Raw genomic sequence first — 27,691 nt, forward strand, 5'->3', positions numbered from 1 at the left:
CGTCGGCGGGCGTCTTGCGGGTGTGGCTGTGGGCAGGGAGGGGAGGCCTGCCAACGAGAAGGGAAGGCTCCGCTCCGAGTTGGGCATGCGCGCAGCGGGCCTGCCTTTTACAAACCATCATCAGCCCCAGTGTTCCAACAGCCTCTTTCACTCTGTAAAAGCCTTTTCTTTGGAAAAATAAAAGAAGATTGGAGGCAAGTACAATATTTGGCTGTGGCGGCTGCTAATTTGGCGCTGAATGTCACCTCCGCTTTTCTCTTCCCTGATGCCAAGTGCTCCTTTCCTGGCTCTGGTGGGCGAGAGCAGGGTGATGGGAGTGCAGGGCGGGCTCCGGAGCCTCTTAAGATTCGAGATTCATTTCTTTAAACACACATTGTCTCACTCCAATTTCACGTCCGAGCAGTTCTGGCGAGGAATTAGCAGCCCCTGGGAGAGAGCGGGCGGGTTCTGTTTACACGGGGCGGGGGGCGGGGTGGGGGAGGTGGTGCGGGCGGAGGTGGGGCTTGGGGCCCATTTGCACAGGGAGCCCACACAGTAACTGGGTCAGGGACTGCCTCGCCTGGCCAGAGGGCCCTCAAAGGGAGCCATGCCGATCCGCTGTCAAAAGAATGTGTGAATCCTGCCGCATTTTAGATGTCCTGTGTGCATGGAAGGTGGGGCTGTATAATGATTTTGGGGGCAAATCAAGAATATTGGACTCTCAGGTTGGCCTAAGTCTCCACTGAGAGGACTGGCTGAGACCTGGGGGCCACCTTCAGCTTGCCCCCTTCTGTGGCGTGGGGCTCACAAACTCTGGAGGCTGCAGTTTGCTTTGAGTCAGGCTCCATGGAGCCTTACCTCCCACTATGTCCCCACCACAGCCCTTGTGAGCTTGGGAGGTGACAGTCCTGTCATTGTGTGGGAGAAGCAGCTCCACTTCATGGGTGAAGCCCCAGAACCCAGCCCCAGGTCTCTCTCCCGCCTACTCAGTCCCTGGGGCCTGGGCTGGATGCCTGTGTCTCTGGTGGGGAGTGGTGGTGGGCAGTCCTGGGAGTACAGGCGCCCCCCCACCCCAGGCCACCCTCTCTTCATGACCTCGAGGTCATTGTGAATGTGGTGCGGTGGAGACGTCACAAGGCCACGCTTTAAGCCCCTCCTTAATGGTGCCCTTTCAGGCTGACACTATTTTCATCCCTGGCCTTGATTTGGGCCTTTTTGGCTGGGCTTGTTTTTGGATGGCTTCTGAGGCTGGGTCTGCCCTTTTATGCCCTTTCTGCCTTCCCCATGCCCAAAATCCACAGTCACCTCCTGGTTCCAACCCCTACCCCTGAGGAGGCTCAGCAGGGCTGTGCACCCATGGAGGTGGCATCAGGGCTGAGCCTAAAGAGTGCTATGGAGGGTGGCCCATCCCCCAGTTCTCCTGGGCGACTGCTCATTCATCACCTCCTACAGGGGAGACCTGCTAATTTGTCAGCCCATTAGCTGGGCACGAGCAGCATATGGACCCGATTCATGCTGCCCTCTTCCTGCCCACTTCTAATAGCATCATCAGGGCTCACGGCGAGGTCCTAGGTCCAGGGCTGGATCATAGGTGTGGGGGGCTGGCCATCTTGCTCCAAGGCTGAGCCCCTCAATGAGGCAGCCAAGGGTTTGTCACTCTCTTGCCTTCAACAAATCTACCTTAGGAGTTCAGTGATGGAGCCTCTCTAAGCCACTGGCTAAGAAGGGCCCTGCTTTTAGGAAACTGGGCTTTATTTTTAGTGTTCAGAGAAAGATAATTTTTTCTCGCCCACCATCAGCAGGGAGATCAGTAGTTTTCGTGATTTTTCCAGATCCTCTTGTCTGTGGGATGGGGGTGGGCAGGAAGGATCCCTTGCCTGAGGGCTTCATTGCGGCTCTCCTCCACATGCAGGAGGGAATCTGTGCCCTCAGACTCTCTCTGTTGCAGCCTGGGCCATCAATGGGTTGTTCTCAGAGTCTGTGGGGATATTGGCTGGAAGGAGGCACCAGCACAGTGTGGGTGGCCTGGCTCTGGGGAAGTGACCAGTGCAGGGCTCTAGTCCCTCTGAAATGGTGGGCAGAAGGGCAGGGACTGGTTTGCTTGAGGGTACCCTGGGCCTGTACACACACATAGATGTTCCCTAAGACCTACTGTGTGCTGTACTTGAGCACAGGAGCTCGGGGCTGAGCTCAGGAGCGCATGCATCCTACTTTGTTCATTGCGAGCCTTCCCCCAGCATGCGCCGTAAACCTGGACATATACACACCAGGATACATATGTGCTTGGACACACAGGCACCGGGATATGTGAGTACCTGGAGACATACTCTGGGTCATGTGCTTGGGCCTGAGTTGCCAATGGGAGCACCATCACCCTTCCCACTTGCACGCCAGTGAACGTTTGTGCGCACAGAAACTGCCATGCACCACATGCGCATGCCTTCCTACATACATGTACAGATACACTCAGGCACACACTGGCTCCTGCATCATCTGGGTTTATGGCAGGAGATAAATTTGCAGTTTAGAAACTCTAAACCTCCCAACATTGTAAACTCAAAGAGCCTGATAGCCAGAGCTTCCAGGCACGTTGGTGACTCCACAAAGCATAATACTGTATAGGAGAGGGCTTCCCAGCCTCCTTTGCAGGGCAGCCCTGCAGAGCAGAACGTACCCAGGCCTGACTGGTTAAAGAACCTGTCCAGGGACTGCCTACCTTGTGCCAGGGAGGGGCCACATGGTTACCACCTAGGAGCTTCAGCCTAGGGCATCTCCAGCATTCCCTAAGGGCCCTAGGGTAGGGGGAAGTGATAGCAACTCAGAGGGCTCAAGGCCCTGGGGAAGGCTAGGTTTTGTTCATGGAGGGGACAGGGTAGTCCAGACCAGAGTCAGGTTGAGGATATGACTGGTCTGACTCTTAGCCTGTTCTGGGGCCTAAAAAGGAGGGCTTCCTGCTTAGACCTCGGTGGGGCACTTAGAAGAGCAGACCTGATCCCTGAGCATTCAAGGTGCGGCATGGCAGGGACCTTGGTTGGATTCCGGAGGAGCTCAGAGTTCCCCAGGCTCCATGGTAACTGGGGCAGGGAGAGGCCTGTGGTGTGGAGTTCTGGGCAAGCAGGCAGGGAGGCTGCCAGCTCAGGGTGCAGGCCAGGAAACCTGGAGGGGCTCATGTATGCTCAAAGACACTGGAGGAGCAATGACTGAACAGGACCAACCCAGGCCACTTGTCCCTGCAGGCCCCAGGGTAGTGAGCCTCTGTTGAGGGGTCTCCCAGCAGGTCCAGTGGCATGGGAGGGACATGGGGCAGGGAGGAACCTAGCTCCCAGTTTTCTCCCTGCGAAGGAGGAAGTAGAGCTGCCTTACATAATCAGGGCAATTTGTTTCGCTCGTGTCCTCCTGGCGTCATTGCCCTCACCGCCTCCTTGCTCAGGGAGCCCTTGACAGAGCTAGAAGCACAGGCCTCCCTCCTTCTTGCTGGAGGTTGCTGACAGATGATGTGGAAGCCCAGGGCACCATCGCCTCCAAGACCCCATGGGCACCTGGCCACGAGAAGGGGGCGGTGGGGGAGACAAGGTCAAACTGCATGTGGGGATCCAGTCCTCCAGCCTGCAGCCTCCAGACGACCCTACAGTTTCTCAGAATTCACACAGGCAGTGAGTTCCTGGTGAGGGTCAGGGTCAGAGCTGCCCCTGCCTGCTAGTGGATCACCTCCCCAGGCAGCTCTCCTCGCCAGCCTTCCTTCCCCTCCACCTTTGCATGCTGCTCCCCTGCTGGGAAGGTACACAATCCCTTTTGGCCCATCCAGCTACACCTTTCCCTGTAATGTCTTCTCTGACCTTCCTAGCACAGAAGGAGGTGAGAAGCTGGAGCCTGGGTCATCCTGGCTCTTTACTCCTGCTTACCCTGCCCGCTTGGGCCTCAGTTTACGCACCTGTAGCCTAGGGTCCTAGAATTCCAACCTTACAAACAAAGATGGTTTCCTACAAGTAGAAGCACCTCCTTGAAGTCCACCTACCCCCTGGGCCCAGCTCAGAACTGCCCTTGGCTCTCCCTGCCCCTGCAATCCCTCTGGGCAAACATGTTCGGTGAATGAGCCCTTGGGGTCTGGTGTACAGCACCAGTTTAATGAATCAGGGGCTTGTTATCCTGAAGGGGCTGGCTTCCTGGGAGAGTTCACCCGACTGTCTGAGAAACAGCTCTTGATGGACATTCAAAACAGGATGGGGTTTGTGAACCCGAGACTCACCTGACACCACTGACTTTCATAGCCCTGGGGCAGGTGGCCCAATGGACATGGCTGAGGGGGTAGTCAGAGTGGCTTCCTAAAGGAGGGGTCAGGGGCAGGGTTGGGCCTGAGGAGGAGTTACAGGATCCCACAGGCTGGAGACCAGCTGCTGGGGAGATGGAGGCAGAGTCTGAAACAGGGTCTGTGTTCATGCACGTGGTAAGTCCATGTAGTCATTGAATCCCAGCTCTGCCAATTACTCTCTGTGCCTCAATTGCCTCATCTGTAAAATAAGGACAACTGGGGCTTGTGAGAATTTGATGCAATGGATGGCTGGTGTGGAGGCTCACTTTGACCTACCAGTAATGGCAGCTAATCCCGTTATAATTGTCACCCAACCCCGCAGCCCCCAAACCTGGCAACAAGGAGGTGGCACACCTGGAGTCGGGGCCCAGGCACAGCGTCTACCTCCCCTGAGTGTAGCACACTTAACTTAGAAGTTCATGGCTGTTCAGGCTAAGGGCCCTCATGGTGTTTGCCAGTGTGGCCAGGCCATCAGTCCTGTTTGCACAGTTTGTTTGCATGGCAAACACTGTGCACGGATGCAGGAAGGTAAATGCTGGCCCCTGTTGCTACTGGAGTTTTGCATATACCGAGAGAGAACCTGGAGCTGGAGGTGCCAGGGATTGTCCCTCTTCCCCCCAGGTGAAATAAGGGGGAACTGAGGTACAGAAGGGCCAGAGCCTGCTCAGGAGCACCCCTATGGACTGGGTCCAGAGATCACTGACCCCAGCTCTGGGAAGGCTTTGAGTGGTAACCCCACCCCTGCATTTTTCAGGTCCAAAGTGGGAGCTTTCTTGTGAGAGCCCAGGAGAGGCTGTAAATGATGGGAGAGGCTGAGTTCCCTTGGGTGTGTGTCCCCAGAGTGCATGTGTTTTCAGAGCATACATGTCCCTAATGTGCACCTGTCCTCAGCGTATCTTCAGTCTATACAAAGCCTTCGTGTCTTGGTCCTGTTTGTTTATTTATTTAGCTTTCGACTTGTTCTACAGAAGATTTAAGGGCACTTACAAGGATACATAAAATTTAAGAAGAGCCTATAATTTGGAAGTAGGAGAAAAAGGAAAAATTAGAGGAGGGAGTAAGATGGCGTCAGGAGGTGCTGACAGAGGAGGTAAATGAGATGGCCCAGGCGTGGTGTGACCCCTTGCACACTTGCTTGCACATTCACAATGACTCTGTTGCCTACTGCCTTATTGGTGCCTTGTGGTCAGCTGCATCAAGAACTCAGAAGGGGGAGCCTAGCTGGGCTCTCCTGGGACCCTGGTTCAGAGGCCACTGTGTGTCAGGCCATGCCCTTGCCCCAACCAGGTCCAGCACCCATGCTGTTAGGAGCCCCTCCAATGGTGTGTTTAGCAGGATTTAGGGTCATGACCTTGAGGTAGCCCCAACCATCTGAGACAGCAAAGTTCAACTACTTAAAACATTTCAGATGGTCACAGACCACTTTTTGAGGTATGAATGGATACCCACAGAACCTCACGCAAGCCTGGGGCTGCCATATATCCAGTGACAGTGGACAGGCCCATCTAGGCTCTGGTGCCTTTTCTATGAGCCTAAGTGTGAGACTTGAGCAAGATCTGCAAGGGGTTTCCTGAGTCCTGGGTGTGAATATGGTGAGGTCAGTGCATGTGACCTGGTATGCAAGGTCAAGTGCACGTGCCTGCAGCTGCATTTGTGCACTGGTACAGGACAGGTCCCTGGGATCACCTTGCCCCAAAAGAGGCCCTTGATACCATGAAAGGCCATGGGCTCATCTTCTGGGCTTACCTTCATCTCTCTACCCTTATCTCCCACACCTGCCATGCTAAGATCTCATGTTTTCACAAGAGCAGCCAGCCCGAGGGCCTCAGCAGCACCTCTTATTGTGATCGGGGCTGTCATTGGTGCTGTCATTATGTGGTGACATCTTTAGCAAGTCTCAGCAGCACAGGACAGAATTCCAGCCTGTGAGGCCAGGAAAGTTGGTCCCTGCAGGACAGAGTGGATCAGGGAAGGTGCTCAGGGCCTTGGGAGCAACCCTGGAAGGCGGTCCCATGAAAAGCCACCAGCACCCCACACTTGACCTTCCATCTTTGAGGAATGCCAGGATGGCCTAGCTGAGGTGGCTCAGGTCTCTGCAGACTGTGAGGGTGAAGGCTCAAGCCAAACCACGAGGCTACTTAAGGGCAGAGCGGAAATTCAGACCCATGGCTTTTGGCCATTCTTGGCTGTGGATGCAAGAGACTGGGAAGTCTCCTCTCTAGGCAGATTCTGACCCTCCTCATCTGTAAGATGTCCACCTCAGTGTCCTCATCTGTAAGATGAAAGATGAAAAGCCAGCCAGCTGCTGACCACCTTCTGGGTGCCCTTGTTACAGTAATCTCCACCCCCAGGGCCTGACTGGTGGCTTTGGGACAAGGTCTGTTTCTGGCCACTCTGGAGTCCTTGGGGGACCTGCCCAGCCCCTGAAGAAGGTTACTTACCTGACCTATCAGGGCTGTGAGGGGTGGATGGAGGTGATGCAGAGAAAGCAGATTTTGCCCTTTGCTCCCTGGCCTCAGTTCCATCTCATGAGGCACTTGCGGGGTGAATTTCTTTTTTTTTTTTTTTAAGATGGAGTCTCGCTCTGTCGCCCAGGCTGAAGTGCAGTGGCGCAATCTCGACTCACTGCAAGCTCCGCCTCCCTTACGGAGTGAATTTCTACCAGCTCTGGGCTACAAGGACTCTGGGCCACAGTGACTGTTTCATCTCCGACGAGAGCTCTATGGCCCATTGAAACCCACTGGAGGCCGGGCGCGGTGGCTCAAGCCTGTAATCCCAGCACTTTGGGAGGCCAAGACGGGCGGATCACGAGGTCAGGAGATCGAGACCATCCTGGCTAACATGGTGAAACCCCGTCTCTACTAAAAAATACAAAAAACTAGCCAGGCGAGGTGGCGGGCACCTGTAGTCCCAGCTACTCGGGAGGCTGAGGCAGGAGAATGGCGTAAACCCAGGAGGCGGAGCGTGCGGTGAGCTGAGATCCGGCCACTGCACTCCAGCCTGGGCGACACAGCGAGACTCCGTCTCAAAAAAAAAAAAAAAAAAAAAAAAAACCCACTGGAGCTGAGACATGATTGGGCGTCCCCTCTGGCCCACCAAGGGTCCACTGGAGCCTCTCTGCCCACCTTGGCTCCCAGAGCCCTTCACTCCCACCCTCCCAGCCCACTGTCCCTGAGTCCTGAGAGGTGAGTAAGGGGGGCTTTAACCCATTTTACATATCCGAAGATGGAGACATGAGAGTGAAGGGGCTGAAGACGCCAGATGGCAAGGCAGCAGCCCGACTCTGGGTCTGTCTCCTTGGGCTGTTGTAGGGTAGAGGGGGCCGTTTGTCCTGCTGCGAGGGCAGGGTCCTTGTCCAAGGCCAAGCTGGGCCAGGGCTGCTCGAGGTGGTGAACGGACTGAAGGGCAGGCCAGGCTTGTCTTCGGGCCAGAGAACTGAGCGGCAGTGGGGTCCTGGAACAGATGGCTGGGGTCTCAGAAGCCCAGTGCCACAGGCACCTCCACTCACTGCCTGTACTCTGCAGCCAGTTTCTCTGTTTCCCAGAGCTGTCAAATGACGAGGACTCCATGGGTTATGCGCTGAGCCCTGTCTGGCCACACAGAGGACCTGTCATCACTATCCCCATCCTTCTGCAGTTAAGAGGTTGAAGAGTTCTGATGAAAGGAAGGCAGGGCCAACTGGGTGGGGAGGCAGCGGGAGAGAGCAGAGCCAGGGTGGGTGGCAAGGGGGCCCAGACGCCGACACAAACAATCTGCTTCCCATAAACATGGGCGCCCACACCAGCCGGCCGCCACCCGGCGACTTCTGTGAGTTGGGAAAGTGCGGGTATGTTTACTCGCACTCCCCCGTGCCAGCTGGTATGCTGGGCACAGCTTCCCTCCCAGCTGCCTCGACAGCCGGCGGCTCCCAACTCAGGGAGGGGGAGCAAACAGGGGCCCCTGGTTCTTGCCTGCAGTTTGGTTCACCTTGGGCTCAAATTCCCCACCCGATGCTATTCCAGGCCACATTGAGAGGATGGGGTCCCCAAGAGTCTCCATGGCTGGTGTCCATGTGGCTGTGCTATGCCAGAGTTGTCTCCCCTGCTCTCCAGCCCATCTGAGTAGACAAAGGCCTGGAGGCTGGAGCTGTCCAGGGACACTTGTCTTGAGTTCAGGCAACAGATGCCCCTCCAGTGGGGTCCATGCCCTCCTCCCTTCTACCCCAGCTGCTTTCTCAGTAGTTGCTTCTCTCTGGGGTTTGGTCAGTGCTCCAATATTTCAGCACACCCAGAACCAATGGATGCCAATTGCAGGTGGGTGAGGTTGTAGGGAACCAGTGCCTCATGGACCCTGGGATGTGTGGGTCTCCATGCCTCAGATTCTCTGCTCTGTGAATTCTGTGAATACCTTGTCCACTCAGCAGTGGCACCTGCAGGAGGTCATGCATCATCCCAGGAGGTCAGGGCAGATTCTTGGCTGTGAAGTTGTCTCCATGGTATTGTGCCACCCACCCCAAGGCCTGAGTCAAGCATCTCAGATCAAGGAGTGATGGGAGCTCAGAGGCAGGGGCTCAGGGAAGCTGCTTGGGGAGAGTGCTTCTTGGGCAGGCACTCAGCAGCCCATGCTAGAGCATTAACTTGTGACTTTGGAGATAACATCATGGATGGCTCTGGTCCTGCAGCATTTGTTCTGAGGTACACAGGAATGCACCTCATGCTGGCATAGGCAGACAGGGACACTGGAGTGTGCCCCCTCTCTAGCCCCCATGCCCAGGGCCATTTGGGATTGTCACCTCTGTAGTAGGGAGACCTCATTTGATTCTTTCTCACTCCCAGCCTGTCCCCAGAGCATCCCCATAACCACAAAGGGAGCCAGAACTTAGGGAAGATAAAGTCACAGACTGCAAGCTTCACATAGGCACACGGCCATAGGAATGCTGTTATCTAACGATGGCAGCCTGGAATCCAGCCACAGTGCTGGCTAATGATGGGTGAATCCCTTCTCAGCATTCCTGACAGCTGGGCTGGAATAGTCCCTGTGGCGGGGGGCTCACTACTTATCCAGGTGTTGCTTTCAGGCTTTGGGAGCCCTAAGTGTGAGAAAGTTCCTCCCGCTTCCGAGCTGGCATCTGCAACCCTGTTCACAGAAGCTATCAGGAACCTTGGAGAAAGGACCTCTCATTTTAGAGCTGGGTGGATACCATTTCCCTCTAGGACTGTTCTCCCCTGAGATACAGGCCTTAACACTGGAGGCCTCACTCAAGTCAGGCCTGGTGTAAATGGATAATCAGGATTGCCACAGTTTTCAAGTCAGTTTGGAAATTCGTATATGTTTCAGAGAAGCAAAGGGCTACACCCAGAAATGGGCCATGCCTAGTGTCTCTGGTGGGTGGCACCTTGCCTGGGGGCACGTTCAGGGCAGGCCTCACAGGCAGGCTCTGCACAGGGGCAGGCACAGGGAGGTTGGCACAGACTGGCCCTTGCTTGGCTGGGAGGATTTGGTTTATTGTTTTGTGTTGGGTTTTGTGTCTTTTGAAAAACAAGAGATTGAGCCTTTTTATGACATGGATTTTACAGCGTAACGAGGCAGCGTAATTTCCCATTCTCAGCGGCAAGTGCACTTTTTACACTAATTGCATAATTAGACATAATGTACTAATTGCGGTAATGGATGACAGTCAACTAAACTTTAACTTTAAAAACAGGGAGGCGTTGTTGGGGGTGGTGGTGGGGGCGTCAGGCCCCTGTGAGTTTTGTGAAGGGAATCCTCCTGGTGAAAGCTCCTAGAAGTTGCCTCTTGAGGATGAGGGACCACAGCCACCGGGCCTTTCTTACCTTGTGGTCAGTCACATATCCCTCCTTCCTGGAGGATCCCCCTGTCCCCACCACCTGGGTATCTACTCCCCTTGCCCTCACACCCTGTCTCCCCAGCTTCTGTTCCCCAACAAGTCCCTCTGAAGCCACTGAGCAGTCCCTTATCCCTGCTTCTCCCAACCTTTGCACCTGGCGCTACTGCTGCCAAGCGTCCCTTGCCCCATCCACCCACAAAAACCCCTGCCCAGCCTTTCAGACTGCTCAGATGTCCTTTCCCCTGGAAAGCCCTCCTCAGGCTTTTTCTTGCCCCCTACCACCCCGGAGCAGACTAGCCCCACTCCCAAGTGTCTCCTGCACACCTCCCTCTGCCGCCACCTGTCTGGGCATCTGTCCCCTCTGGACAGAGAGTCCCAGGAGGGCAGGGATGAGGTCTGTTCTATCTCTGCTGTTCCAGTGGGGATGTAAGGAAGTGGGGGTAGGGGAGGATAGTGCTATGAATGGGCCGTCCACCCAGGAGACCAGGCCAGGCACCCTTCTCCCTGCTTCCACACTGCTGTGTGACTTCCACTGTAGCCTGTGCAGGCCGATTGTAATGGCCTGGTTCTGTGTTTGTGATGCCCTCTAGAGAGAGTGTTCATCCCAGGTATTCTCTACTAGATATGAAGGGGAATTATTAATGGGACAACCATCACCACAGTGTACAAAACCTGTGTGTGACAGGACACCATATACAGCTGACCATGGGGCCACCCCACCTGGGATGGTGGCAGTGTGGCATGGCCACTTAGGAACCTAACATGGCGGTTGGCAAATGTCAGCAGCTGATGAAGCATGTAACTGAGTGGCACACAACCCCCCTGCCTGGGCACCGATAGTGTGCCCTGAGGGCTCCAGGGGCCCCTTGCCCTACTGTAAGCCCTGTGCCAGGCTGGTGAGGGACTGGCCTCAGCCCCCACCTGGGGAGCTGTCAGTCACACACCCAGTCTTGTGGCTGGATTAGGGTTTTTGTGCACCCACCCTGGGGCAGCCCCTCAGTCCCATCAAGAACTAGGCTATAAGGGGAGCCCTGAGGGGTGCAGCCTGTCCTGGGTCTGTCCCAGGTGCTGTCAGTGGTAGAGAGTTCCCAGCTGCCTGGCTACCCCATCAACCCTCCAGTCTTCAAGGTGGATTTGCAGTTATGTCAATACCCTGTATTTTCTCACGGAGGCAGAAGGCCAGGTTAGCAGCCTAGAAGGGGTGGGTGAGGTGGGGGACCCGGACCTGGCTCTGCCCTGACGGGCTAAGGTCCTTGAACTGGTCACTACCTGTCCCCAACTCCCCTACCTCCTTGTTGGCCCATCTCAGGCTTCCTAAGCCACCACAAACCCTCAGCCACCCACCCAACATCCCTGACATGAGTGTAGCCCAGTCTGGCAGCTGACTCTGACTTCCAACTGCAGACCCTGTGGCCTCTTGAGGTGGTTTCCTCCCCAGGGCTTGTTCATTTGGGTCGGGCCTCAGGAGGCTTCGCCCACCATCTTTCGTCCACTGGCTGTCCTCCCCACAGGGGCCTAATGGGCAGTTAAGACTTTGACCTGGCTGCTCCCTGTGGTGAAATGTGGTGAGGGGGGCGTGGAGCGCCAGTCTCCCCGGAGTCATGCCTCAGGGCTTCGGCCAGGGGTGCTGGAGCACCTGGCAAAGCCCCAAGGTGAGCTGGGTCTTTGAGGAGACAGCCGGCAGCAGGGCCAAGCCTGCGTCAAATCTTTCTTGTTCCATTTTCTTTCTGATTTAATTTTCCAGAGATTAGGGCTGTTGGCCTTCACTGCGGAGAGGAGCCTCGCGTGCGAGTGCCTGTTTTGACTCCCAGGGTTGGGTGGGTGCTTAGTCGATTGGGCTGGCCCTGACAGTCTTCCCCTCATTCCCCTCTAGCATGGCCCTCGCACCTTCCAGGGGCCACAGTCTTTCAGCGTCTGCCTGCATGCGCCCCAAACCCTTGAGGCCTGTGCCTGAAGTTCATCCCTATGCCTCTTTTCCCATGGTCTTGCCTTCAAGTTTAGGGATAAAGGCAGGAAACAGAACTGTACAAAGAGTATGACCTAAAGCAAGGGCTTTGGATTTGACCCAGTTCAAACCCCAGTTTCGCATGTGCCTTAACCTCTCTGGCTTCAGTGTCCTCCCTGCCACATGGAGATGATCAGAATGGACCCTCCTCAGGGGTTGTAGGAGATCAGTGAGGTCACGTGTGTAAAGCACCTGCCCCAGAGCAGCCAGAGCTAACACTCGGGGCAAACAGGGCTGTTCCTGCAGCCCCCTTGGCCCTTCCTCCTTGCTTTTCCCCGTTCTCCTTTCTCCTCTCCTCTCTCCTTTTCCTCTCCCCTTCCAGCTTCCCCCTTGCCCTAGGCAAGTTTGGTGGTAGCTCAGGTCTGGGGTGCCCTGATGCTGACTTTCTGAGACTTTGCAAAATACTTTCTGATTGGGGCCTGTCCAGGTCACTTGTCCTAAGGCCTTTAGCTTCCTGTGGTGGCTGTCTATGTTCCAGACACGTTGGGGCTGGTGACTGGACTCACGTCTCCCAGGCAGGACTGTTAGGAGCTGTGGGAACGAGGCTGGCTCCCTTTGCCCCTGCCAGCATGCAGGCTTCCTGTCCAAGGTCACCATTCCTGCAAGGGTCCTCCAGGCTTGCCTCCCACTTATGCAGAGTCATGGGGGAAGCAGGAGGCTGGGCGGAGGGTTCGGGGCTTCTAAGGAGGCATCAGCCCCACGAGCCCTGTGAAGCCCTAGGCCGGAGAGCTGGCCAGACTTGCCTTGATGCCTAACTAAAGAACTGCTAGAGCTGAGAGAGGGTTGGGGCTAGAGCCAGCCCTGGGGGAGGGGAGAGGTGGAGGGGCAGGTCTCCATCACTGGTGGGATAGAAGTGCCTTCAAGGGAGGAGGGCACAGCTGAGCCATGGTCACCAGTACGTGGAACAGAGTGGGGAACTAAGGATTCCTGGGAACAAAGGGCTCCAAACAGACTCCTGAATTGTCCCTTGGGACATCAGCCACCCCTGTTCTCCCTGTTCCTCAGTCCTCTCCCGCATCTCCACCTGGCTCCAGTCTGCCACCCTGTCCCACCAGCATCCTGGCACTCTCTGTGGGTTAAAGCTGCTGCCTCTCCCTCCCTATCACTGCTGGCACAGAGCTGGGGCACCCTGGGATCGGCTGGGCCCTGTCGTGCTCCTCAGTCCAGCAGAGGTGGGGCTGTGCCAGCTGTGCTGCTATGGGAGCAGTTGGCTTTTTCTAATTAACTCTCTGGGCCAAGGACATCAGCGGGCATTGCCATCCTGCTGTGGTGGTTGAGGCCCTGCATCCGGTGCACCCTGACCTTTCTGCCACTTCCCAGCTGGCCCGAGGAGCCAGGGCTAGAGGCTGGGGCTGGAGTGGGGCTAGCCCTGGGCAGAGTCTGTGCACTGGAGTTGCCCTGGGCTCTTCTGGGCTCCTGCTGGGCCTGCAGGTGGAAAACACCTCCCTGGACCACATCAATGTAGAGATGACCTTTCTCCCAGGGTGGGACCATCTGCTGGGCCGTGTCACTTAGATCTCCTGGGGATTTGGGGCTCAGCTCAGGGCCCACCCTAGAAGATAGGGACAATTGGGGCAAGTTCAGGGGAATGTTGAGAGGAGGGCTGTGGCACTAGGGGCTATCATTCGAGGACTGTTGTACCTCAAGGGCTCATTTGGGATTGGGGAGCAGGCTTGGCTGGCAGTGTGACCAGCCCCTGCACTTCTGGGATTCTGCTTTCCTCTCACTAGAAACCCCTTCCAGCCCATTTCCCTGGCCTTGCCCTAGAGAGGATTTAGACAGCAGGGCAACGTGGAGGGGATGCAGAGACAGTGTGAGTCAAGGTATAGCTGTGGGAACTGGCTTGGGCTGGAGACCCAGAAGCCTGCAGTCACATGATAGGTCAGTGGGCTTGATGGGCCCCAGGTGATGGCACCAGGGCTAGCAGAAAGATGCTGTGGTGGGTCCTCCGGTAGAAATAGAAGAGGAAGAAAGCACAGTGGATGCATCCCTAGGCCCTGAGGGCTCTTGCAGCTGCAGGCAGAAGGTGAGGAATCAGACTTGGGCCCAGCTGGCTCCAGAGCTCTGCTTTTGGACATAGAATCCAGCATATGGATTTGTCAAGTGTCCACAGCACACAGACATGGTGCTTGGGAGAGAGAGAAGGAAGCTGGCCATGGCTGTGCCCTATCAGTGGCGTCCCAGTGTCTGGGCTCCACCGTTATCACCTCTGGGGCCGAGGCTGAGGTGTCGGAGACAAGGACAGGGTGGCTCCAGTGTGGGAGACTGCCCAGGCCAATCTGGGAGAAGGGGGTGAGGCTAGAGGTGGGCAGACCCTAGGAGACTGAGGCTACCAGCTCAGGAATGCAGCCGATGGCTTTGGACAGCCCCAAGTGTACAGATCTAGCAGGGAGAGAATGGGGGCAGGGAGGGACTATGATTCCATCTGCAGAATTCTGGTGATCCCAAACAATAGCAGTAACAACAGCACAGGCTGCTCAAGGCATGGGTTTGCTGTCCCCAGCCCAAGAGGTGGGGACTACTGTTCTCTTATTTAATAGATTAGTCATGGAGGTTCAGAGATGAGTGACTTTTGGTAGAGACTCAGCTTCCAAGGCCTCATGTCACCTGTTGGTGCCCTGAGGTGTGGACCTGCCACCTAGAGACCCGCTCACTCTGCGGCCCCCTGATCCCCAGCACAGTCACCATGCCAGGCTGCAAGGGGCACCCTGGAGCCCAAGAGGAGGGACTCCTGGACTTTCCCAGGAGAACCACATGGTCCTGCCTCAGATCCTGGGGCTGTACACAGCCATGGACAGCCAGACTGTGGCTGCACCTGAGAATGACCTTGACAGAGTCTGAGGTATGAACTTCATTACAGGCCAGGAGAAGCCAGGCAGCAGTGCCCCCTGCTGGTGCAAGTGGGTCGCGGCGCCACTCTCCAGAGGCATCGGTGGATGTGACTGAGACCATGGCCACACACACCCCAGAGTGATCTATCAAGGATGGCTGAAAGCTGATGGGGTATCTGGCTTTGCCACTCAGTCACCTGGCCTTGACCTGTCCTATCCTGTTTCTGTGCCTCAGTTTCCCCAACAGTAAGGTGCTAGGCTCTAGGTTCCCTGCCTTTCCTCAGTGATCCCTAGGGCCCAACCCCTCCTCACCCTCTGTCTCTATCACTGTCTGCCTCTGTGAATCTCTGTCCTGACGCAGGGCCCAGGGGCCCAGGGAACATCCTGACCTGGCACTCACTCAGGGCCTGTCTCTTTCCTGGCCATGTGGCCAGGCCTCAAGTCTCGCCCCCTGATTGCCACTGCTCTGCTGGAAGGAGCGACTTCACCACAAATTATTTTGTTCTAAAAGAAGGACAAAAAGAAAAGAGAAGCCGGGAGGGATGGGGGTGGGGGGAGGAGGAGAAGATTGCCTGAGCCGGCTTTGTGCGGTGCTTTAACCCCTGGACTGCCAGGCACTGGGTAGCGGCAGGGCAGGGGCTCTGGCAGCACCCAACCCCCTCCACCCCGTCCCCCTGTCAGATGACAAGGTCTTATCTCCCTGCCTTCTCGCTGTCACTCTACCGACCTTATCTCTCACTGCTTGTCTGTCTTTCATCAGCTGCCTCTCCCCCCTCCTTATCTCCCCTCATCACCTCCTCTCTGTCGCTCCACATCCCTCCACTTCTGCTCACCCTGGTGGCACGGCTCAGTCACAGCAGCCTATTCTGTGACCTCTGGTGGTGAAGGAGCCTGTGCTTGGGGCACAGACTTCCTTGGGTCACCTGAATGAACACATGGACCCAGTCAGGCTTGGAGACACATGCCGTGGTATATGATGCATACAAATGCACACACACACGCACACACACGCACCCAAGACCCAGCCGTGAACAAAGACGCTTGCAGAAATCTGCTCCTAAGACTCACAAGCCCCTGGGGGGTTAGAGATTCTAACCCCACCCCAGCCCCAACATGCAGGCACGTGCACACAAATGGATATGTTGAGCCATCTCTCTCTCTTTCACTCACTCACACACACACACACACACACCCCATCAGATTTACACTGCCACACGTGCCTGCGCACCGACCCACCCCCATTGGAGTAAGGCTGGGCAGATTCAACCTGCTCCTTCCTCCCTGGTCCCCATTCCCCATATTCTGTGCCCTGAATGACAGAGGAGCCGGTAGGATTGCCCAGCGCTCCTGTTAGTATCTGCAAGAGCCCTGGGGCAGCACCCACTAAAAGGGGTCCAGATGTCTGAGCAGTGCGGAGCCGTGGCTGTGTGTGTGCACATGCATGGATGTGAGCATCTTCTTGTTGGGATGGGGTGTGTAGTGTGTGCTTATTGACTCCATCTCCCCTCAACCTCCTGCCTCCTCTTCAGCCCACCCTTCCCCTCTGCTATTCACAGTTACCTTGAGCTAGTCAGGGGGGACTGCTCATGACCCTGAAAGGGGGGGCCCTGAGGCCCAGAGAAGGCCGTGACAACCCCATCCCACCAACCACAACGACCAACCTAAACTGGGCTCTCATCCCAGATGCAAGCTACGGAGCCCCTGGCCTTGCCCTGCCTTCAAGTCTGTGGGGGCGCTGGCCTTCCATGCCCTCTCTCGGAGGCCAAAGACAGGGTCTGGGTGCGGGTGAGGACTGTGCTGAGGTGAGCTGTGCAGAGGGGTATGCAGGGGCCATGGCATGGGGACATGGGACCACCTGGTCTCACCCCTGGCTTCTGCTTCCTTCCAGATTTACAAGGACAACCGGAACCTGTTCGAGGTGCAGGAGAATGAGCCTCAGAAGTTGGTGGAGAAGGTGGCGGGGGACATTGAGAGCCTGCTGGACAGGAAGGTGCAGGCCCTGAAGGTAGGTGTGTGTGTTGGGGATGGGGGTTGGGGGGGCGCTGAGGGAGGGCCAGGTGGAGAGGTCCTGCACCATGAGGGCAGTGTCCCGAGCCTTCATCACATGGCCCTGCTGAGTTCAGCTGGGCCAGCATCAGCAGGGCTGTGCCCACGTGGAATGTGGGCAGCCGCGGCAGGAACAGGATGATATTTTCTGGAGTAGCTGCATGAGAGGCGGTGACTTGGAGTCTTGGGGCTCTGTGTGAGGCTGAGGCTGGGACTGGGGCAGGCCCTACCCCTCCCTCCTTCTGGGCCTGGGGTTTTCCCATTCTTCTGGGTCCCCAGGTTTGTTTATGGGTGGTGCCCTGGATGGGCTCCTGGTCAGGATAGTGACCTGCTGCTAGTGGAGTCTGCCGCTGAGGTAGGCTGCAGGCTCTCTTGGAGGGAGTGTCGAGGGGCTCTGCAAGCCCCACAGAGAAGGCCACATGGCTCTGCCCATGGCTTTGAATGTTTCTCTGCTCCCTCATCTGGGCCCCTATATTCAGAGAGGTTGTGCCTGTCAGCCTCAGGCCACTGTAGTTCTGAGGGGTAACAGGAACGTGCTGGGCTGCCATGACAAAGCAGGTGGACCCCTGGCAATCAACTCATCCAAGGGAGAGTAGGTGGGATGGGGCTTCTCAGCTGCCAAGTGACCAGGGAAGGTCGTATGTAAATGAGAGGCATCCAAGCTTCCCCCAGATCAGAGGCATACCTGCAGTTGCTCCAGTCTGTGTCAAAGACAAACTAATCCAATAAAAAGGAACGAAGCTGGGCATGGTGATACACACCTGTAGTCTCAGCTACTCAGGAGGCTGAGGCTTGAGCCCTGGAAATCGAGGCTGCAGTGGGCCATGATCGTGCTGCTGCATTCCAGCCTGGGCAATAGAGTAAAAACCTCATCTCTTTAAAAGCAAAAAAAAAAAAAAAAAAAAGGAATGAAGTCTCCTGATGCTTGCTACAACATGGATGAACCCGAAAACATTAGGCTAAGTGAAAGAAGTCAGTTACAAAAGACCACATATTGTGTGATCCTATTTCTATGAAATGTCCAGAATAAGCAAATCCATAGAAATGGAAAGTAGATGCATGGGTGCCTGGGAAGGGAAGGGATAGGGAAGGCCTGCTAATGGGTACAGGGTTTCTTTTTCGGAGTGATGAAAATATTCCAAAATTAGATTGTGGCGATGGTTGCACAACTCTGAATATACTAAAAGCCACTGAATTGTATACTTTATTTGGGTGGATTTGCGGTGTATAAATTGTTTCTCAATAAAGCAGTTTTTTTTAAATGAGCAAGTCTACACAAGCTGTGCCCAGGCTCAGGCCAGGGTCCTGGCTGGGTTAAGTTGGGGTGGCCACCCCAGCCCACACCCTGCCATATCCAGTCCCCAAGAGAGAACCAGAATTTCCTTCTCCAGGAGTTTGGGCCCTGCCATGGGATCCCCTGCCTGTCCTTATGTGACCTGGGGCCATGGAATAGGTGGAGGCTGCTTCTTGGGGCCAGATTCCCAGAGAAGGTGGACTCTGAGGACCTCCCACCCAGAGGACCCAGAGCAGGGCCCCACCCAACCTTCAGGATCTCCTCGTCATGAGTGTGGGAAGACAGCGGAGAGCAGGCAGAGCCACACCTTCTGCGGGGATAGCAGCCCATTACTCTTGCCTCTCTCAGCCAGTGCATCGCTCCCCACCTTCTTGCCTTTCTGAACTGGGCGGGCCTGGATGCCCTTCTCCTGCCTTTCCCTTGTTCTCCGACTCTGTCTCTGCCCCACTTCCTTCCAGATCCTTCATTTGCATACTACTTCCCAGCTTTGCTGCCCCCTGTCCAGTTTACAAATGTGGGCACCCAGCCCCAAACTTGTGTTGGAACTGTCTGATAAATGTGGGAAGGGGCAGCCCTCAGGCCTTTCAGCCTGCCACTCACCCAGGCCATGGGACAGCAGGGATGTGAGTGGTGGCAGAGACAGACGCCTGACCCACCCTCCATGCATGGAGTCCAGGACCCAGCCTCCTGCCCAGCCCTTTGGGAATCACAGGGCTGGGGTCTCTTTCCAAGCCACTTTCCCCACCCCTAAAGGAACAATCAACTCTGATAGCTTAGGAGGAGCAGCTGAAGGCCTGAGGTCCTGGTCCCAACCCTCTCCCTGCATCCCCCCTTGCTGGACTCTGCCATGTGAGGCAGACAGGTATCTCTCCCTTCCACTGCACCTGTAGCCCAGCCATGGCCTGAGATAGCCAGCACTAAACAGAAATTCTTTTCTTTTCTTTTTCTTTTTCTTTTTTTTTTTTGAGACAGACTCTCACTCTGTCACCCAGGCTGGAGTGTAGTGGCGCAATCTTGGCTTACTGCAACCTCCATCTCCTGGGTTCAAGCAATTCTCGTGGCTTAGCCTCCCAAGTAGCTGGGTTTACAGGTGCCCGCCACCACGCCCAGCTAATTTTTATATTTTTAGTAGAGACAGGATTTCACTATGTTGGCAGGATGGCCTCAAACTCCTGACCTCAGGTAATCCACCCGCCTTGGCCTCCCAAAGTGCTGGGATTACAGGCATGAGCCACTGCATCCGGCCCAGAAATTATTTTTTATGAGAAATGATGGAGAAAGGCATGCACTGACCAGACAGACACTCACCGCGCGCTGAATCTATCATGCCTCATTCTCACAGCAACCCGGAGAAGGAAGCCCTGGCTACCGCCGCTTCACAGAGGGGGACATTAGGACTCAGAGGTGCCATGCATCAGGCCAGGATATGGCAGAGCCAAGATTTGAACTCAGGTCTCCCTGACTCTGAGCCAGCGCCTTGACTCCCCACATTATTCCTGAGGCGCGCACTGAGCCCACAGCCCGTGGCCTCCCAGCACTCCTGGGCAGTGAACTCCTCCTGCTGCAGCACCCCCAGCTCCAGACACACAAGATGTGCCTGCCCATATCCCCAGAGGAAGGGGAGGACCTCCCTTCCCGCTGCTTGGTCCTAATTGTTGAAGATGAGCTTTGGTCTTAATTATGTTTTAAATGTGCTTTTAATCAAGTTGTGGTCCCTTTCTCCTTTTTCACATTGGTTTGTAGCCTGAGTGTATATGAAGGGAGGTCTGTTGGGGGACTGGACCCCCCCACCCCCCACTACATTGTTCCTCTCTCCGTGTACCCCATCCAGTAATCCAATTTAAATCCTTTGCTCTGGTCTGGAATTCTAATTGGGGGCTTGCAAAGAGGGAGCTGAGCAACACAGGACGGAAGTTCATTGTCTCATCTAATCAGGGACAATCAGATGTTTGTAACGAGTTTCTCCAATCTGCAGAGGGTGGTTGCTGGGGCCAAGAGTCAGGAGAGAGCAGGCCAGATCAGAGGCCTTGCAACGCAAGCAACCAGCATCCCCAAGTCCGGGAAACAGGCTGGGCCCTCAGCTTCAGAAACATGGAGGGGTACCTGTCTTGGAATTTTGACTACCTAGGGAGATGGGGGCCTCTGAACTAGGGCCCACTCTCTCAGAGTCTTGAGTCCCAGGAGGAACAGGGAGGTACCTAAGTTCTTATAGCAGACTTGGACCCAAATCAGGACTCTCCTGCCCTCCCAGCTGGGCCCTGGCCTATGGCCTGGCTCTCGGGAAGACCACCCCCTCATCATTACATTCCTCCTCCATCTATTCACCAACATCTGCCACTGGCTACTGTGTACCATGCCCTGTTCAGGTGCTGGGGGTGCAGTGATGAAGGACAGGCCCTGTTTCTGCCCTCATGGAACTCTCAGTCCAGTCCTGTCCCAGGCCTTAGTTTCTCCTCCTGTGAAATCAGGACATGAGTACCCTCCCTGCCCAGCACTTCTGGTTTCACAACTCCAGGAGTGTCACTTATAAAGACCACAGTGTGGACAATCCCTTGAAGATTGTGCCCCTGCAGCACCATCCCGTGCTGTGTGGCTCGGAGGGGAGGCCATGGGGGAAGGGAAGGCCCTGCCCAGGATTAGGTGAGGGGTGACCCAAGTGGGAGAGATTCCAGTCTCCTCTCAGGGACACAGCCAAGGGTATCGAGGCTCAACGGGCTTGGTTCCTAGAGAAAGGCAAGCCCAGGGCTAGGACAGCAAGGCCAGAGCAGGTTCCGGAAGGACATCAATGTGGTGGCTGGAAACCTGCTTTCCAGGAGGCCCTTTTGCCTCCCTCCTCAAACCAGGGACGGTGGGAGGCCCTGCTAGGAATCTAGCACCTGGAGACTCCAGCCCCAGGCTTAAGCCCAGAACCCCTCCTAACATGCCTGTGCCTCCCATCCTCCCCCTCAGGTCCCTCCTATTGTCCTAAGGGTCAAACCTTTGCCTTCGTGCAGCATTTCTGAACCCTGGTTGCACACTGGAATTGTCTGAGGAGCTTCTAAAATCGTGGCACCCAGCCCCTGCCTCAGATCAAGCGCATCAGATTCTTGGGGGGCCGGGGGGCTGGGGGGCAGGGCATCAGGATGTTTTAATGTGCCACAGGTGATTCTGTGTAGATTCAGAGTTCGGGACTTTTCCCAAAAAAATGGTGGAAATCTTTCCTTCCCAGGATTACTGGCCTCTGAGTGCCCACCAAGTGCCAGACCTGAAGTGAGCCTGCATGCTCTGTATTGCTCTGAATCCTCACACAGGTCGCTGGGTTGCTCTCTTCTCTCCATTTCACATGGAGGAAACTGAGCTTCAGGGAGCTTAAGCCACTTGCTCCAGGTCTCACAGCAAAACCAGGGTTTATTTATTTATTTAGGAGACAGAGTCTTGTTCTGTCACCCAGGCTGGAGCGCAGTGGTGGGATCTCAGCTCACTGCAACCTCTGCCTCCGAAGTTCAAGCAAGTCTCATACCTCAGCCTCCCAAGTAGCTGGGATTACAGGTGCATGTCACCATGCCCAGCTATTTTTTTGTATTTTAGTAGAGCTGGGGTTTCATTATGTTGCCCAGGCTGGCCTCAAACTCCTGAGCTCAGGCAACCTGCGTGCCTTGGCCTCCCAAAGTGCTAGGATTATAGGTGTGAGCCATGGCACCTGGCCAAAACCAGGGTTTAAATCCAGATAGTTGGGCTCCAGACCCCACAAATGGCTCCCCAGGCACTGCCCTCCTCTCTGCTACCATTAGTGGCCATGTGGTGTTTGCTGTCCAGAGTGGGACAGGGTCGAGGGAACAGGAGATGGGGCACTGGTTTCCTCTGACAGGGGCTTGCTCTCTGATGACCTAGTGACCTTGGGCAAGTCCCTGCCCCCTCAGTTTCTTCCTTAGGCAGTGAAGACAAGACACTGAGCACCCCTCCCACACCCCCATGAGGCTCCCATGGATGGGAAGGGGCGGCGTGCAGTTCTGGCCTTGGTTCTAGGGGCTCCAGCAGGCATTGTTCCCACCATCGGTGGCCTCTCTGGGGAATGAGCATCATTTAAAGAGTAAAATTAAAAACCCTTCTGCACACAGCCGCCCTGCTTTTGCTGCTAATGGCCACTTAACCCAATTAAAGTGATGCATTGTTGGCAGTGTGACTGGGTCTGTTCAGGAACTGGGCTCTGGGCTGGGCATTCAGAGGGGCAGGAGGTGCGAGCCAGGGAGGGAGCCAGAGACTGTGGGGCAGCAGACTGCTCCCTTTGTCAGGAGGGAGACCATCCTGCCCAGCTCCCACCTCCTTTCTAAAGCCTTATCTAAAGCAGGGCGTCAGCCTCAGCACTGCTGACACCTCGAGCTGCATCCTGCTTTGCGATGGGTCTGCCCTGTGCACTGTGGGATGTTTAGCAGTACCCTTGCCCTCTACCCACTAGATGCCAGCAGTACACCACTCTTCCAGTTGTCACGACCAAAAATAATTTTAAGTATCGCCAAATGTGGCCTGGGGGCAAAGTTGCCCCAGTTGAGAACCACTGGCCTAACAGGACAGAAATGCAGCCATGGGAGCCACAGCAGGGAGATACTGGGGGCCTCGGAGAGGTGCAGGCGGATAAGGCCAGCAGGAGAAAGATCCCTTCAGTCCAGAGAGGTCACAGGAAGGCTGCCTGGAGGAGGCAGCAAGATGTGGGGGAAAGTTTGGCACTGAGGCAGCTGGAGGGCAGTTCAGCCGGGTCCACTGGTGCATTCACTGACGAGGGTGAGACAAACAGGTTGGTCCCCGGAGGACCAGGCCATGGGTGTCGCCTACTGCCAAGGCCTGGCCTGGAACAGAACACGAGTTCTGCAAACTCGTGAACATTTGTAGAACAGATGCCAGGGCTGTGGCTCTGGGTTGTGGCTGGGGCTCAGCCTCTGGGATCTGACTCCACACTAGGGAAGCTCTAAAAGGTGCAGTAATGGTGGATGGACAGGCAGGAAATCCTGTAGCATTGGCTGCCTCCGCCCACCCTTCTCTGGGCAATTAAAAGGTGTTTATGTGGGGCTGGCGATGGCTTCTGCCTCCCCTCCATTATGAACATTAAGAGATCTTGACCCTTCCACTCTCCTGCTCTTGAAAGGAGCCGCAGACACGTGGAGCCAATTAGGCTCACGCGTGGGCGCCAAGCGCCCAAGCAGCCTTTTCTCCCTGATTGCGGCGTTTACAGCTGATTATTCTCCCCTCACCCAAACAGTGCCGCTGCTTCCTGGCAAGGTGCCGCCCACAGGAGCCAGCTGGGGGTCCCCAGGGATGGGGGAAGCATTGGGGATTGGGCATCTGTTGGACACCCATTGTGTGGGCACCCTTGGGGCCCTCCGCCTACAGAGGGAGGCAGCCAGAGAGCTGGCCGGCAAGGAGATAAGGAAGGGACTTGGTGGTGAATGCTAGGAGAGACCAGGGAGCATGTGGTGGCAGAGTGATCACCAAGGAATGGGCATCAGAGAGGGCTCCTTGGACGAGGTGGCCTGGATGTATGCAGAAGGGACAGTAAACCCAAGGGTCCCTAGGGTCAGCATGAGCATTGGGCAAAGACGCTACCCCCAACAGCTGGACATGAGTGTGGGGACGGCCTCCCCTGCCTGCATCTCTGTCTGGCGGTCTAGAATCCCAAGACCCCTTGAAGGCCTCCAGCTTGGAGCTAGTCTCCCTGGGAAGGTCAAGGGAGACAGTTCTGGTGGGACATGGCTGGGGCATGGCCAAAGGTCCTCAGGAGAAATAGTCATTCTCTTGTCTTCACCCACCCGCCTGAGCTAGTGGTGGTCAGATAAGGGCCTGGCCCAGCCTGCCAGGCCTTGGGAAAGGTTGGCTTGTGGATTTGGGGCTGAGCTTCTCTGGCTCCTGAGACTGCTCCTGTGGAGCAGGCCCTTCTCCTGGGACCTCCTCCAAGATGCGGGGACCTCAGGAGGAGTCAGAAGCACTGTGATCATTCCTGACTAGCACCTGCTAGTCAAAGGAAGGGTCTAGGGGGGCTGGTGTGCGTCACCCCAAGGCCCACAGAGCCTGACGGGTCAGCCCCAGACACCTGTACCCAGCCACCCAATTCTCCCTAGTGGCTGAAGGTCAGAGGAAGGGATTGACTGCAGGCATGTGTCAGGCCCAGAAGCTCAACACCCTGGGTGTCGTGACTGGTGTCACCCCACCACCTGTGGGGACACCTTGGCTGAGATGCCCCAGGCCCAGCTCTCACTGCAAGACCCTCTCCCGCCCTATGGCCTTGCTTTTGATGCCAGGTGCCTCCCCTGGGAGTGCCATGCAGCCTCCCTGTCTTTCACTTGCTCACTCAGTCATTCAGCAAACCTCTGCTGCCCCCAGCCTGGCCCTAGGCCAGGTGTGATTCCAATGTCTACTTGCTGTGGGGCAGAATGCCCATTTTACAGATGAGAGAACAGAGTCTGAGACTAGATGTCAACCGTGGTCACTGTCTGGGTGAGGCAAGGTCTCAGTACCCCTTGCTTACCCTGGCTCCTGAGCCTGTGTACCTGCCCCTCCCAGAGCTCCCAGGGATTGGGAGGAAGCAGAGTGGTTCTGGCTGGGGCAAAGGGAAAGGCCAGGGGCAGGAAGGGAAGGTGAGAATGCAGGGTGGAGGGCAGAGCATGAACAAGGGCCTAGAGGCAGGACCTCGACTGGGGGTTGCTGGGGAGCAGCTGGAGAGGATGGCTAGGAGACGGCTCCAAGTGCAGGCTAGGAGCTGTTGCCCTGAGTTTCCTTTTTAATACCCTTATACCTCACCTCCAGAGGAGAAGAATCCAGGACAGGGAGATGGGAGTCCATTGAATGGAGAAAATGAACCCCAAGGGAGGGAGATATATGTGTCTCCACTCCCCAGAGAAGGCCTGCGTAGAGGGAGGATCCCCTGATGGTGCCCTCTTCTCCGGGGGTCCCAGCTGGCGAAGGGAGCAGATGCAAGGAGGCGGAGGGAAAGGGCCTGCAGGTGCCACAGGGACAAATCAGCCTAATTTAGGATCAGAAAAGTAAGAATTTTAATTGAGTTTTAATAGTGTCTGGCTCTTTGTTCTGAAATCCTCATGTGCGAGGCTGGGGGAGGGTAGGTGCATGTGAGGAAGGGCGAGCCAGTGGCCCCAAGTCTGCTCTGGGGCCCAGACTTCAAGGAGACGGGCAACAGGCTGTGGGGTCCCAATGTGTGGAGCAGCTAACATGGGACAGGCAAGTCTAAGAAGACAGCCTGGAGGAGGTAGCATTTGAGCTGAGCCTTGGAAGGCAGGTAGAATTTCCAAAGGTAGAAGAAAGGAAGAAGGAAGGCATCTCAGTAGAGTTCCCAGCCTGGGTACTGGCCTAGCAGTGAGAGTGAGCAGAACTGAGTCTGAATCCACTGAGATGGGAGTACTGGGGGCTGGGAGGGGAACCTGGAAGGTTCGGCCTGTGCATCAGTTTCCACTGCAGGAGAGAGGGTGCGTGGTGATGACAGGCAAGGCACAGGGCTCTCCACCTGATTTCTGGGGGTGGTAGCTGCATATCCACATATGGAAGCTTGGCCTCATGGAAGCATGGCCCTGGGAGCGGCCAGTCACTTCTCTGGCCCCACTTTCTGTGCCCTAAAATACGTAGTGAGCAGTGCCTCTCTGTGGCAGTGGGTGTCTATGGGAGAAGGAAGCTGAGGCTCACAGAGGTGCTGCTGGGGAAGGCATAGTGCTGCAGACCCAGGGTAGGGGGCATAGGGTGGCAAGAAGGCCCTTGGGACCCTCCTAGACCCTCAGCTGTCTTCCCCAAGCTAATACCTGAGGTTTCACCGTCCCCAGGTGCTGTGGTGACCCGTGCAGGGGCACCTGAGGTTTTCCTGGAGGAGACTCCACCTTGACCCTGGTTCCTCCTGTCCTGGGATACTAGGTGCCTCAGATTCCCTTGCTTCAGCTTCTGTTTACTGAGCACTGGCCCTTGCTGTGTGCTGGCATGATAGTACATTATCAGGTACGGGGACAGCACAAGTAGACCTGCTGGGCCCCTCCCTTGAGGAGTGTAGTCTGCTGAAGATGGCAGTGATGTGATGCATGCCACAAAGGGTGGAGCCATGGGGCAAGCCCATGGGGATACTTGACCAGGCCCAGGGGACCTGGGGGGAGGGAGGATTTAGCTAGGCAAGGGAGAATCAGGGAGCAAGAGGGCCCAAGGTCCTGAGGTGGAGAGCGCATGTATGTGTATTGGGGTGCGTGCATGCAGTGGCAGAGGGTCTTGCCCACTGGCAGGCTCCACAGAGCACATGTGCAGATGCAGTGTGAGGCTGGTCTCCCTGGGGTACACGGGGCTCCCTGGGGTTTAGCTGAGACCCCATCCAGAGACCACATCCCGCACAGTCTAGACCTTGCACTGCCCCAAAAAAAGAACCTGTGGCCAAGGGTCCTTCTTAGGCAGGTGCAGCATGGCACAGGGTGCCCATGACTGGAACCAGAGCAAAGAAGGTGGCCAAGAATCAAAGCCCTCACACATCCTGTGCTGCAGCCCCCTCACACTTGAGCAGCACTGAGCCCTTGGCAAGCTTCACACTCTGTGGGCCTCAGTTTCCCTACTAGTACAATTGGAACAAGTGTGGCTGTACAGATCTGTCATCAGAGTTTATGCCCAGGCTTTGGTGACACCAGTCCAGGGAGGGATGCTTCCGGGGGTAGCATATGGGACAGGCCCCACGGACAGACAGATCTGTCCTCCTTTAACTCCGCCCCGTGTGTAGAACAATCCTAGGCTACAGGGCCTCCTGCCAGCCTTCCCCTCTCTGAGGGCCTCATCAAGGGCCCTGTCCCCAGCTCTCACCTCTGAGGGCCAGAGTATCCAGCTGCTCGAAGATTCCTGCCTCTTGGCACAGGCCTGGGGGCCCTTGTTTGAGAGGCGGGTCACGGTTGTCGGGCCCTTTGTTGCAGCCTCCTGTGTTTGCCCACTCTGTGCCTCGACAAATGGGAGTTGCAGCATGTTTGCTGTGTCAACACCAGCTGGAGCCCAGTTATGGAGCTCAGCTAGGGCAAGACGCCCCATCCTTCAGCCTCCTGGGTGCCTAGGGTCCAGCCCCTCCCTGGGCAGGGTTGGTGGACAAGTGGGCAACTCTCCATTCTCAGTTCACATATTCATCCCACAGGACTGCCAAGTGCAGGCTGGACAGGCATCTGAAACCAGCAGGGGCAGCCCTAGGCAATGGGGTGGGACTTAGAAAAGGTCAGCAGGGCACGCAGTCTCCACCTGGCACAGCAGTCATGAAGCCTTTGAAGATTCAGTGTGGGGCTTCCCAGCCTTCTATTCACGATCTCTCTGAGCAGCCCTGGTTCTCTCCTCCCCTGTGTCCCCAGTCATCAGGTCTGGCAGCCTCTGAGGAGAGGAGCCTTAGGTTGTCAAGCAGATGGATAGATGAACAGACAGA

At 56.1% G+C, this 27,691-nt stretch overlaps 1 protein-coding gene across 4 annotated transcripts in view; it reads left to right on the forward strand.

Annotated features, from left to right (window-relative positions):
- CACNA2D2 (calcium channel, voltage-dependent, alpha 2/delta subunit 2) overlaps positions 1 to 27,691 on the forward strand; it is a 114,967-nt gene that overhangs the window by 26,060 nt on the left and 61,216 nt on the right. For all 4 annotated transcript variants that reach the window (XM_011993245.1, XM_011993248.1, XM_011993249.1 and 1 more), the window contains exon 2: positions 16,840 to 16,956. In XM_011993245.1, the coding sequence (XP_011848635.1) occupies positions 16,840 to 16,956 (117 nt within the window). The remainder of the gene's footprint in view (positions 1 to 16,839; positions 16,957 to 27,691) is intronic.

This window comes from Mandrillus leucophaeus, unplaced genomic scaffold, assembly GCF_000951045.1.
Source record: "Mandrillus leucophaeus isolate KB7577 unplaced genomic scaffold, Mleu.le_1.0 Scaffold429, whole genome shotgun sequence".
Taxonomy (NCBI): Eukaryota; Metazoa; Chordata; class Mammalia; order Primates; family Cercopithecidae; genus Mandrillus; species Mandrillus leucophaeus.